The 12,304-nt window shown below is 53.5% G+C and overlaps 5 protein-coding genes across 5 annotated transcripts; 2 read left to right on the plus strand and 3 right to left on the minus strand.

The window, feature by feature from the left end:
- Positions 1 to 148: 148 nt before the first annotated feature.
- On the minus strand, positions 149 to 832 carry J4E87_006035 (uncharacterized protein; the record flags this gene model as incomplete). Its single annotated transcript, XM_049377640.1, has 1 exon — positions 149 to 832. One exon carries the CDS (start codon positions 830 to 832, stop codon positions 149 to 151), a length of 684 nt encoding a protein of 227 aa, XP_049232681.1.
- Positions 833 to 1,471: 639 nt separating this feature from the next.
- J4E87_006036 (uncharacterized protein) lies at positions 1,472 to 3,999 on the minus strand (the record flags this gene model as incomplete). Its single annotated transcript, XM_049377641.1, has 2 exons — positions 1,472 to 2,903; positions 2,954 to 3,999. 2 exons carry the CDS (start codon positions 3,997 to 3,999, stop codon positions 1,472 to 1,474), a joined length of 2,478 nt encoding a protein of 825 aa, XP_049232682.1.
- A 439-nt stretch (positions 4,000 to 4,438) lies between these two features.
- On the minus strand, positions 4,439 to 5,859 carry J4E87_006037 (uncharacterized protein; the record flags this gene model as incomplete). The annotated part of the gene is made up of 2 exons (XM_049377642.1): positions 4,439 to 5,528; positions 5,618 to 5,859. The coding sequence occupies 2 exons, from the start codon at positions 5,857 to 5,859 to the stop codon at positions 4,439 to 4,441; spliced, it is 1,332 nt and encodes a 443-aa protein (XP_049232683.1).
- Positions 5,860 to 7,426: 1,567 nt separating this feature from the next.
- Positions 7,427 to 9,542, plus strand: J4E87_006038 (uncharacterized protein; the record flags this gene model as incomplete). The annotated part of the gene is made up of 2 exons (XM_049377643.1): positions 7,427 to 7,955; positions 7,999 to 9,542. The coding sequence occupies 2 exons, from the start codon at positions 7,427 to 7,429 to the stop codon at positions 9,540 to 9,542; spliced, it is 2,073 nt and encodes a 690-aa protein (XP_049232684.1).
- A 1,050-nt stretch (positions 9,543 to 10,592) lies between these two features.
- J4E87_006039 (uncharacterized protein) lies at positions 10,593 to 12,281 on the plus strand (the record flags this gene model as incomplete). The annotated part of the gene is made up of 2 exons (XM_049377644.1): positions 10,593 to 10,674; positions 10,978 to 12,281. 2 exons carry the CDS (start codon positions 10,593 to 10,595, stop codon positions 12,279 to 12,281), a joined length of 1,386 nt encoding a protein of 461 aa, XP_049232685.1.
- Between the last annotated feature and the right edge of the window lie 23 nt (positions 12,282 to 12,304).

The raw sequence follows: 12,304 nt of genomic DNA on the forward strand, positions 1-12,304 counted from the left end.
CAACTTTTAGTATGGTAGGGAAGCTTCTTAGCCATCGATCACTTTTCCCCACTCCCAGCTCTCGGCAGCCTGGGAGAACGATTAGTGTTTGTATGCAGTCCGTAACAAGATTGAGTAACTTACAATAGCATAGCGCAAAGTCGAGTGCCTACTCAACGCGGAGCTTCCTCTCCACCGAGTGCTCGTCGGTGTCGGTGTCGACGCTGAGCGCTCGCTTCTTGGGCTTCTTAGGGAGGACATCGTCCAACGGTTTCACAAGTTGTTCCTCGGGCTTCTCCCCTGCAGATTGGTCGTCATCGAGAGTCTTGACCACGTCTGCGTCCGCGTCTGAGATTTTAGCAGAGACACTACCGGCGTCTTCCGTGCCGTTTCCAGACAGAGCGCTCTCCTCGACTTCAGGGAACATGTACCTGAGTTTTTCGATCAGGATGTTGAAGCCCTTGCCAAATTGAAAGTCGCAGAATTCTTCCATCTTGTCGCAGTAGACAAAGACAAAGGCGACTATAGCCTTGAGCCCATCACCGAACAAATAGACTTGTCCGCTCTTGGTCATCTTCTTGAAGAATGCATCACCATGGAAGACTTGGTCTTTTTTACCGATGTCAAAGGTCAACCAGGGCTTCGCTGTGCCGCCACAGCCAACCCAAAACTCATCTGTGGTGGGGTCACTCAGTCCTTCGACGTAGGTGCCAATGCAGAGCTGTGACTTTCCGTCCGGCAACGACCGGAATGTGAAGGCATCTGGTCTTGGAAGTTTTACTATGGCATTGGGGATCTGCTTTTGGAGCATGTCGAGCAACTGCTCTTTGGTGTAACGTGGACAGCTAGGCATATCGTCCGTGTAGCTGCGATTACTATCAGTATCTTGTCGAACAAAGGGAAGAACAGAATCAGCTTACTGGTGTGGTTGACTGTACGTTTCAGCAAGCGGGGGTGCTGTTGACGAAAGAAGGGAGGAGATATGGTACTGAGAGAGGATATATGAGGCAGCTTTATACGAAGCCCAGTCACAAAACCTCATTCTCGAGGCCCCGGTGTTACCTAGCGTCAATATCACCTTGGGTTGAGAGAATAACTATGCGTCACCCCTTGGAGTAAGACGGGTGTCTTACCGACTTTTGAGCGCCACATACACTCAAGATAGGGAAGTGAGGCATATGTAAGGTCTTCACGAGAACTCATGGCTGTTTCGTAGGAACGACTAAACACCACGAGTGATGCGTAGGTATCCGGCCGTCCATTTACTGTTGTACAACAGGAGTATATGTTCTTGTATTCGCATACAACCACTGTTGGCGATGTGTTGGACGTATAGAACCTCGCGACTTACATCACGGTCCATGCTTCGTCTCCCTGATCGAGAAGAACATCATGAGCAGAAGCGGAGCTTTTATACCCATGAAATGAGACGAACAATCAAATGGTATATCTCCCAAAGCTAAAGTACATGACGAATGATTCAACAAGCAAACTAAAGCCGCGCCATGTTCCCTCTCTTCCGCATGCTCTTTGCCTTCCCTTCGACAGCACCCACCTCATCACCATCCAACTCCTTTCTATCAAACACTGCATCCTCCCAAAGCTTCTCACCAACTAGATCCGCCAGCGCCAAGACCCTCGTCTGAACTGTCGCTCCATCGCGCCGATTCTTGCCTTCTCTTCGCGAAGCACTAATGCGCTCAGCGAAGCGCCATAATGGTCCATCGGCGATGATGCCGCCGTTCGACCCTCTTTGGGGAGTCCACTCCTCTGCTAGTCTGATAGTGGCGGGCGTCTTATCTTTGGACTTGGTAACAAGAATCATGCCTTCTTCCTGGAAGCGCGTGTACGCATTCTTCAGTGTTTCTTTATTTACAGCCTCGAAGTAGGAAAGGTCGCCCTGGTGGTAGAGAGTCTTGCCGAGGACTTGTGCGCGATCTTGAACTTTCTTGAGGTCGAGCCATGAAGACGGTGATGTAGTAGCGGATGACGAGAGGGGAGTGAGCATCATCAGACTGATGGCACCAAGCCATGCAGCTTCGATAAACGGCCAGATGAGGAAACAGTAGAAGTCATAGTTTTCGCGTCCTTGGGTCCGTTCAGCAGGTGATAATTCGATGAAGTCCACCGTTTCTTCGCCCAGCTCGGTTTTTGATCGTGACATGGTGATGACACCGTCTTTTTCTAGTCCCTCAAGTGTTTTGGCGAGGTTATTATCTAGACCTTCGGTGGGGAAGATGAACTCTCCGCGGAAGAGTTGTGAGAGGAAGTGCACCTGCGCACGTAGATCGCCGTAAGACATGCGTTGATACTCCGGGCCACCACCCTGCTTTACATGTGTGTATAGTGCTGCGCTGACCAGACTTTGTAAGATGAAGAGATGAATGGTCATATTCCTGTAGAAGGAGAGTTGGAACCTGTCCACGGCGTAGAATGTGTCTTCTGGTAATCCGGGGACCAGGCCAACAAGCCCAGGTCCCAAAACTTCTAAAGCGCGGTCGACGACAACGCTAGTGGGGAGATTGCCAAAGTGTGCTACACGGCCACCTTGTGCTCGCACCCGGTCGCTGAGCCATTCGACTCGGCGGATGAGTTCTGATTTGCCTACACCACGGCCTCTTAATGTTAGTAAGACGGTACCAACGAGAGCGGTGGGCATCACAACTGAGACGTCGTTGATCTCTGACAAAACTTTGTAGCCCAGTGTGCGGAGGAGGCGGAGTCGGTCTTCTTTGGTATCGAGTTGCTGGGGAAGTTTAGAGAAGCGTTCGCGTTGCTGATTAATGAAGGATTTGAGTGACCACGGCTCGTGGAATCGGACGTCGACGCGGCCGAGTTTAAGGGAGAGGACGCTGGAAGCGGACAGAAAGTCCATGAGGTTTTCTTTGGGTTTGGGTTGACCGAGGAGTTCGCTAATGTATGAGCTGGGGTGTGTTAGTATTCTTTCTCGTATCAAGCTGCTCGAAAGACTTACTCAACCTCGATGACCTTATCGTACTGCGTCGATACCGGGCAAATAATCGCGTCCTCCACCCTGCCGCTCGCGATACTATCGAGCATATAGCTCAGTATGCCGAACTTGGGCGGCAGGAGCTTGCCTGTACGGCTCCTCCCTCCTTCTACGAAGCACTCCAAATTGTATCCACATTGCAGCAGGGTATCGATATAGGACTGTACAAGTGTAATGTACAGCTGATCGTCCCCGAAGCTCCTTCGTATCCACATAGCGCCGGCATGCTGTAGAAAGGACCCGACGACTGGGAAGTTGAGGTTATCACCAGCCACGACTGTGGGCAAAGCGAGTCCCAGCCGATAGCAGATGATTTGTAGCGAGACGTAGTCTACGTGCGAGCGGTGACACGGAAGGAAGATGATGGAGTGCTTGTCTTTCGCTGCCTTCTCGGCGACAGCGCGCAGGCGTAGCACTTCCTCGCTCGAGACGTGGACGCCCTGGTGGTATGCTCTTGTCAAGAGTTGTGTGGCGAAATAGTATGCACCTCTTATGAAGCCTTTGCTTTCCATCTTGCAGATCATGGAATCCGTCCAGCCCTCGCTGACTTGCATAAGCGATTCCTCAATTTGCACCCTCCTCTTTGCCTTTTTATCTTTCTCGCCGACACCAACCCCATGCATCGCATCCTCGCCCAAAAGCCCTTCTTTCGCCTCAACCTCTACCCTCTTGTTCGCCAACTCGCGCACTTTGGCGACGAGCATTGGGTTGCTCAACACCCTCGCCTTCATATCCTCGCTAAAGCCCGGGTAGAACTCTGGCTGCCCAATGTGATCGTCAAAAGACCTCCATCCTGTCCCTGAGAAGTGTAGCGAGACTTCGCGAATGAAATCGAGCGGCGAGGATCGGAAGCGCGCGAAGCTGTGTATAAGGCCGCGGTCGGGCGATTCGTTGTAGCCGGCTGCGTGCAGGTAGACATTGTCGTCGGCCGTGATGCTGAGATCGGGAGCTTGTTCGGGGCTGGAGGGGCGCGCGGTGGAGGACTTCCGGTCCTCGTCTGAGGAGGCCATGCTGATTGGAATGCGGATGTGGGATATGCAAGGAGCGTCTCCTTAGGGAAAGGGTGCGGCGGAAAGCGCGTATCGCATGGGAAGGACGCGTTTAGGAATCGATCTCGGGAGATGGACTTTTTCGGGTGTTTTGATTTCGTGTCAGTCCACGTTGGCACTGTTGCTACGACATGGTGAAGCAGGCGTGAAGCGTCGCGACGATGGACGGTGACATCGCAGGCCCACTTCCCCGGTCGCTATGCCTCGGCTTCTTGTGGGGAAGCCACGCCGGCGCACCATCACCTCCGATTCGCTATCCATCAGCACCACCGACTCTGACAGTTGCTTGGTAGATTGCTATTAACGTGCCATTTTATACTACAATACATCTATTTGTATACATGCGTCATCATGGGACGGTCGGCGTACTCCAAATCTCATGACAAGGCCACACAGCAACTCAGAACACTTCCCACAAACTGACTTTCCCGTCTTTAGCTCCTGCAGCGACCCAGTGTTTAAGCTTCGACTGCTCCTCACGGTCTCTTTGCCGCTTGTTGACAGCCCCATCTCCGCACCCTATCTCATCTTGTGTAAGAATCTCACCGAATGCAGTGGAGTAGACACCTTCCTCGTGCCACTTTAGCACGGCAACTTCCTTGAGCGTCTTGGTGCTGTATATGCGGATCCGTGAGTCCCAACCACCGGTAATCAGAAGCCTGCCATCCGAGCGGACACGGAGCGACTGTTGACCTGCGTGTTTGGTGTCTGTTGTTTTGTACGGGGCTTGTAGGCTGACCACTTTCTGGACTGGCGGAGCAGGCTTGAACTTCGGTAGCGGTGCGGCCGACGAAAGCAGTGAAGATAGACCGCTGGGTGTCGCTTTCTTGGAGCTCGCCTGATCAACATTTTGCTTTGTGAAAGGATCCGAAGACGGTACAGATAGCTCATTGTCTTCTTTACCTGGAATGGATGGCAACTCCGGTATCTGATGCTTGGCTATTATAGCATCTGCCGAGGATGTGTAATAAAAGTCGCCCTCTGGCGAAGCGTCCAACGACAGAATTGGCTGAGAATGGGGTTGACTAAGGTAAACAAGCTGGGCGGTTCCTACGCTCGTGTCGGGGTGTTCTTCAGCCAGCTTGAATGCTGCAGTGACTCCGCCTTCATACCCTGCGAGCAGGAGAAGTCTTTGCGTGGCTCTATTGCGAACAAATTGCACGGCCATAACCATGCCTGTTTCGACGGTTCGTATCTGTGGGATCCTGACCTTGAGTAGCTCGCCAGGAAAGCTATACACGTCGATAACCTTGTCGTCCGTTGACGGGACTGCCACAAAGATGGAATCATCCTCTGAAATGGAGGCTGGAGGATGCTGATAACCCATGGAGAAAGTGCAGAAGTTGAGAGTGTTGACGGGAAGCGAATGAAGAAGCCACGGTTTGGGCGTATGTTCTCGGTTCCCATCTTCAGGTAATGTTGATGAAAGTTTCTCTGTCTCGTCTTCGGGTGCAAGTCGCCAGACTCTTATTCTGTTGTCTCGTCCATGTCTGTGTCCGCGATCTGACGTTAGTAGAGCTCGACAGGCAGACGTGGGCTAGTCATAGGGTGATTGGTAGTTTGCTACAGTGACACGCACGTTACGATCTTTGCATCTCCCCATTGGGCGAAGCCTAGGATGGGGCCATCGTGACCTGGCCAGACAGCAGTTGGTCGCTTCGTCTGAACATTCCAGAGAACGACCCAGCCATCTGCGTCGCCCGTCAACAAACGACTGTTCTGGCGAACAAACAAAGTTGCGTGGATGTGCGAGGCATGGCCGCGGAGAATGGCAGTGGGCTGTGCTGGTGGGAGCGTGGCGGTTTGGCGCTCCAGGGCCATGGGCAAGCTGAGGTGTTAGTTTCGGGCAGGCCGGCACGAGAGACGATCGTCGAGAAGCGATGGTGGGGCCAGTGATGAGCGGTTGATTGTCGGGTATACAACGCGAACGACAGGTACATGCGCGCTTGAAACGGCTGCCTGCTGGGCGTTCCCTTCTCAGACGATGCTCGGTACTAGCGAGCTGAGGTTTATTCGATTGCTGCAGCAGAAGTACGAAACAGCCATGTTGACTGGTATGGAAGAAGGAGTGTTCGTTTCCTCTCAGCTTAGGAGTGCGTGTGGAGGCGCCGGCAGGTGTTCCAGGGTGGCAGGTGCTGTGACACTGCAAAGATTGCCGAGACGGACAAGGATCTATTCTGGTCTTGAGCTTGTTCGCAAAACTCTACAAGATTAGACGAGTGGAAGTGCAGCCAGTCAGCATGCCATGGAGCGTCGAAGCTGCTCGGGCGCAACGCACCTGCACAAGCCGGTTGGGCATCATCTACAGAGGTGCGAAATGTGCCCAGGTGTGTATCTCTTCAGCAGCGCTGGGGTCGTGCCAAGATGCTGCCTGCGCCACGATGGTAGCTCTTCGCACGAACTGCCACGAGAAAGCTAGTGCACTGGGCAATAGGGCTCGCTACAGCAATGATGCACAGCAATCGAGGGTCCGCGGGACGGGAAGAAGAGTTTCCATGCTACGTCGCCGAATGTCACGACGCATCCAAGCCGGCGCGCGCATCATTACCGGGAGGGCGCGCGCATCATGGCGTCGCACCCCGGAATGGCGCACACCAAGGCCCAGACGTCTCCCCGAAGGCGCATTCTGTCCAGCTCTGCCGTCTTTTATCGCGGGATCGTCGTGATACTCGTCCACCTGTCCAGACGCTGACGACCGAAAACCCGGACAGCGTCTTGTTTCAGCGTGCAGCTGTCAACGTTACAGGCGCCTCGGTCCCCAGCCCTCGCGTGCACCTGCCCTTGCGACGCTCCCTGCCAGGACGTCCACCATCTCCTATCGTTCGTCATCGCCTGCATGTACGCCAGCCCGCTCAGGTATAATCCAATATTCCGCCTTTCCTCACGACTCGCTGCTGCTACTTGTTTGCTTCTGTCCCGCCAAAAGCACCCTCGACTCCCATGACTTTCCTCGCCCACCCCTCCACCTAGACTGCGCGTGTTCCTGCATATCATCCGCGACCGAACGCCTGCACACGCCCTCTCGACGGCCAATTCACCAAGACCTCCTATCCCTGCGCCCTCTCCGACACTTTTGCATTCGCACCACGACGACGGACCCACGCCTTTGTGTTTCTTTCCACTGTCATTCAAACACTGCCATTGCAGCCGCCCTACTGCGAATCTTGCGAATCTACGTTGCTGCGTCGCGTCCCGTCGCAACCGAGCTGTCAGATTACGGCGGTCCTCGACCAACCCCACATCTTCCACCGCGACTACTCGACGATTGACCACGAAATCGAAGTGGAGGGATCGACAGACTTGGCCCACTGCGCGCCCTGTTACGGGGTCGTGATCGCCCTGCCACGGCGAGCGACGGCGCAACGCCTGTCCCCGAGCGAGCGTCAGCATGGCCAACACCGCGACACCACCCTCCAACAATGACTCGCCCACGAGCAAGCCATTGCCCTCGAGAAAGAGAGCCAGCGATGCCACACCCGACGACAAGCCTAAGAGGACTCGTACCGGCTGCCTGACATGCAGAGAGCGCCATCTCAAGTGCGATGAGACCAAACCGACCTGCAACAACTGCCTCAAGTCACAGCGCGAGTGCAATTGGGGCAAGAAGCTCAACTTCCTCGACACCACCTGCGAGCGGAATGCATACCTGATCCCCCAAGGCATCGATTATCAGATCGCTTTCATGGACGAGTCACGGACTATTGCTTCGGAATACGTGGGCGGGCGAGAAATGTATCCAGTAGAGGACATGGACGCACATGTTCATATGGGCAGCAACGGCTTTGGCATGGGACCGCCAGCTTCGTCGCGCCAGCACATTCCTCCCATCCAGGGCATCGCACAGGAGTCGTACCAGCAAGCGCAACTCACCTACAACTTCGACCAACAGCGGACCCAGCACCAACACGGGCGTTCAAGTAAGTCAACAGTCCATTCCAGCTGACCGTGCTGACTCTATAGTATCGAGTTTCTCAAACGGCCCAACACCGTCCCCATACACGATGGAGCATTCGGCCAGTCCCGGACCTCTCCCCACGCGCGACTACCTGAAGAGCCAAGAAGAGGTCTTATACATGCAGGTTTTTGTCGAGGAAATTGGCATTTGGATGGACAGCATGGACGCACACAAGCACTTCTCACGTCTACTACCCTTCCATGCGCTCAACGAACCTATGCTCTTACACGCCTTCCTCGCATGCGGTGCACGACATCTCGCCCTTGTTAATCCCAAGTACAGCGAGGAGAAAGCACTCCACTATTACGACGTAGCCACACGAGACCTTCTGCACTCTCTGCAGGATCCCGACCGCGATACCATTCTATGTGCCACCACGGCGGTAATCCTCAACGTTTACGAAATCATGGGAGAACGTGCGCTACAACGGATGAACCATATCGCGGGAGCTCGTGCTCTGATCAAAGAGTGCCGCTGGAATGCTAGGTCAACAGGCATCGGAGCCGCCTGTTTCTGGCTGAACGTCGGCATGGAGATCTTGAGCTGTCTGCACTTCAACTGGCAGGTCGCTTGGGACCCCGACGAATGGGGCATCGAGATGGACTTTACACCAGAGACTGAGTCAGGCAAGGAAGAAGTCTGGACCCATCGTATCCTCTATGTCGTTGCAAGGATATGCAACTTCCGTGCATCGATACCGCGCAACCAGGAAGTCGCCAGGCAGACCTTGCAGGAACGGCACAACGAGTGGCTTCGGCTCAAAGACATGACTGACAGGTGGAACGAGAACATACCACGCACCATGCACCCAATGGCGTATCTGTACCCCGGACAAACAATATCCGGTTCAGCGTTCCCCGAAGTCTGGCTAATCAAGAGAGCATCGATAATAGCGCGGCTCTTCTACCATACATCCCTTGTCTTGCTCGCGCAGATCAACCCGCTGCAAGGCCCTAGCGAACCCGACATGTGGGCCATGCTCGAGCAAAATTCCAAGTTCATCTGCGGTATCAGTGCACATGTCAAAGACCGCGGGGTTGCCAGCGTAGCGCTACGTTCCCTCGCCATCGCAGCTGAACCGCTCACAGACCGACGCGAGCAGGAAGAGGTCCTCCAGATATTCGACAAGATCAGGCAAGAGACGGGTTGGCGTGTAGGCTTCGTCAATACAGAGCTGAAGCAGAAGTGGGGCTGGGATACGCCGCAAACCCAGGACCAGAAGCCACAGCAACAACCTCCACCTCTGCCACCCCCACAACAGCAGCAGCAGATGAATGGCCACATGCAGGAAGGCAGTGTTGTGTACCAGCAACAGCCTCAGGTCGTCGTTCAGCAGCAGATGCCGCAAGTCTCGGTTGCACCTGCCCCAGTACAGCGGCGGCCGACGGGCTTTGGTAACCCTCTGCTCGTAGCAGACTTCAGCATGCCACAACATCCTTACCAGACGCACTACGTGCCTGCAAACATTGTTCAGCAGCAGCAACCGCACACATTACTTCAGCCCCCACTTACCGCAATGAACGGGTACGGCGGACAGCATTTCTTCTAAGCATCCTCAGCACGGACTTCTTCTTTCCAGGATTGTATTACTCGGCACCTTGTTCTACCACATTTCTATACACAAAAGGCAGGCGTTTGGATTTTCCGTATCTCTACACGGCATGGGATACTTGTCTAACGATGTCATGAGTAGCATATATGCGATCACTAATAGCAAGACCACAAGGGTGGTATTTGGAGGCCAAATGGTATAAACGGGACTTTTGTAAATATATACCCTCTGTTTGAGCAAAACTTGGTGCAAACTCGCCGTCAATATCTGGCCTTGTTTGCGTGTACAATCTATCAGCCATTGGATACTCAATTTCTCTATCCCGTTAGTAGATGGCGAGGAGACAGCTTGAACCCCAGGTTCACTCCCTTTCGCAACTGCCGTATGCATACACATCTCACTCGCATATCGCTCGGATCATAACCACTAGTACGAAACCCAATCTTCGCTTCGGCAAAGTTCCGTTTGGTGTGATGAAGTAGCTTCATCTGCTAGTCATTGCTAGGCCGCCCGTACCACCTGTCACTCAGCCCTAATACTAGCTGTTTACGCCACACCTGCTAGTGAGATCAATCTCGTCTTTTCTCTCTACATTCGGTAAAAGGGCATTCATATATCAACACAGCGTTCTATCTAGTCGATGCGAGGAGATGTGGGTGGGTTGCGGCCGTACAGTCAATTGTGCACATCGCATTACCCCTTTTCGAGGATACTGCATCACACCCAGTTGGTGCAGGATCGCAGTATGCTGCAGCCGTCATTGCATGTCGAGCCGCCGGATGATCTCCCTGAATCCCTGGGGTTCTTCGTGCGCGAGCCCGTCAAACATGTTTCGCTGTGCGCGCAAAGACCATGAGTAGTTCGTCGATCAGGTTCGCAACGACCGACACCACATCTCCACATACCAAACACGAAGATGATTTTAGCAACGTTGCGACTCGCCTTACCCACCGCGCCATCTTGCGATTTATTCAATTGGTCGAATTAGCAAAATCGTGGCGTTTTCCCCTGTGTTTAGCGAGTCAGGGGTGGAACCTGTGCCGCAATATGCGAGTTATACCCAAGCGCTCCAAGAGGGAACAAAGGAAATACGAACCAGGCATCCAGCCGCAAACTACGCCACAAAAGTGTCAGCTCATGTATTATCTTGGACAATGGCGCTCCTTCAGCATGTCAGCTCTGCCTCGCATTCTTTCCTCTTGGGGGTCGTCTTCTTTCTTTTTTTTTCACTATACCTAGGTATCATTCAAGATGCATCGCGCATTCCGGGATGAGAAAGGCCTGCATTATGCGCCCAGGAGACATCACTCTCCGGTTGGACTGACTCGAAGGCGCAGTCGTCGCACGGTGCTTCTCGTAATTGCAGTCTGCTTCCTATTACTGTACAGATTCCTTCTGCCACAACATCGCGGAATTGCCCTCCGTCCATCAGTCATCAACGACACATCAGCCTCAAGGATACCACCCGCAACGGAAACCCCGCAAGGCGCCGAAACCCCAATATGTCCGGATTCGCCCATTGCAAACGATGTTCTGGTAGTTGTCAGAACAGGTGCAACTGAAGTTCTTGAGAAGTTACCCGTCCACTTCGAAACAACACTTCGCTGCGTGCCAGACTACATTGTCTACTCCGACTTGAGAGAGGAGGTTGACGGTCACCAAATACACGATGTTTTCGAGGGCATCAGTGACGAACTGAGAACTTCAGTACCAGAGTTTAAGCTCTACGATCACCTTAGGGCTCATGGAAGAGAGGGCTTGAAGAACACGACGCATCTCGGAAGCGGACCAGGAGGATCGCTAGACAATCCGTCGTGGAAACTTGATCGATTCAAATTTCTACCCATGGTGGATAAGGCACTCACATACCGTCCGAATGCGAAGTGGTTCGTGTTCATCGAAGCCGACACCTACATGGTTTGGCAGAATGTACTCCAGTACCTGAGCCATTTTGATCCTGACCAGGCAATGTATATGGGAAAGCACATGTACATCGGCGACACACTATTCGCACACGGCGGATCCGGTTTCGTTCTCTCTTCCACCGCAATGCGCAAAGTAACAGAACGAAGAAACGCCAATCTCGCCGAATACGACGCATTCACAAACAAGAGCTGGGCCGGCGACATGGTACTAGCCACCGCTCTGCGCGAAGTCAACGTCCCTCTGTTCTGGGCATTCCCCCATTTCCAAGGCGAACCAGTATCATCACTCGACCACAACGTATCGAAGATAGGCCGAACACCATGGTGCTACGCCCCCATCACCTACCACCACATGCGCCCAACCGACATCCAATCCCTATGGGCCTTCGAGCAAACCCGCCAACAAAACGGCAAAACCCAACTCCTCCACCGCGACGTCTTCAAAGAGTACATCCTCCCCCGCCTCTCCGCCAAACTCGACGACTGGGACAACCTATCCATGGACGTAGAGCCCGACGACTCGGGCCCTTTTGAGAAATGCAAATTCATCTGCGAATCGAAACCAACATGTCTCCAATTTTCCTACGCTGCAGGCAAGTGCTCTACATCTACCAGCGTCACACTGGGTGAGAGCGCAAAGACACGGTGTGTAGAGTATTCCAGCGCGGCGAGCAAGTGCATTCGATGGCAAGAGGGGACACAGTTTGCGGGCTCGATTCAATCGGGGTGGATGATGGATCGGTTGGAACAATATGTGCTAGATATGGATAGTACGTGTGGTGGAACTGAAGGGGAGAGGTGGGTCGCTTGAGAGAGAGATTAGCAAATGCGGAG

Source organism: Alternaria ethzedia, assembly GCF_023757985.1.
Source record: "Alternaria ethzedia strain BMP 0044 chromosome Unknown scaffold_13, whole genome shotgun sequence".
Taxonomy (NCBI): domain Eukaryota; kingdom Fungi; phylum Ascomycota; class Dothideomycetes; order Pleosporales; family Pleosporaceae; genus Alternaria; species Alternaria ethzedia.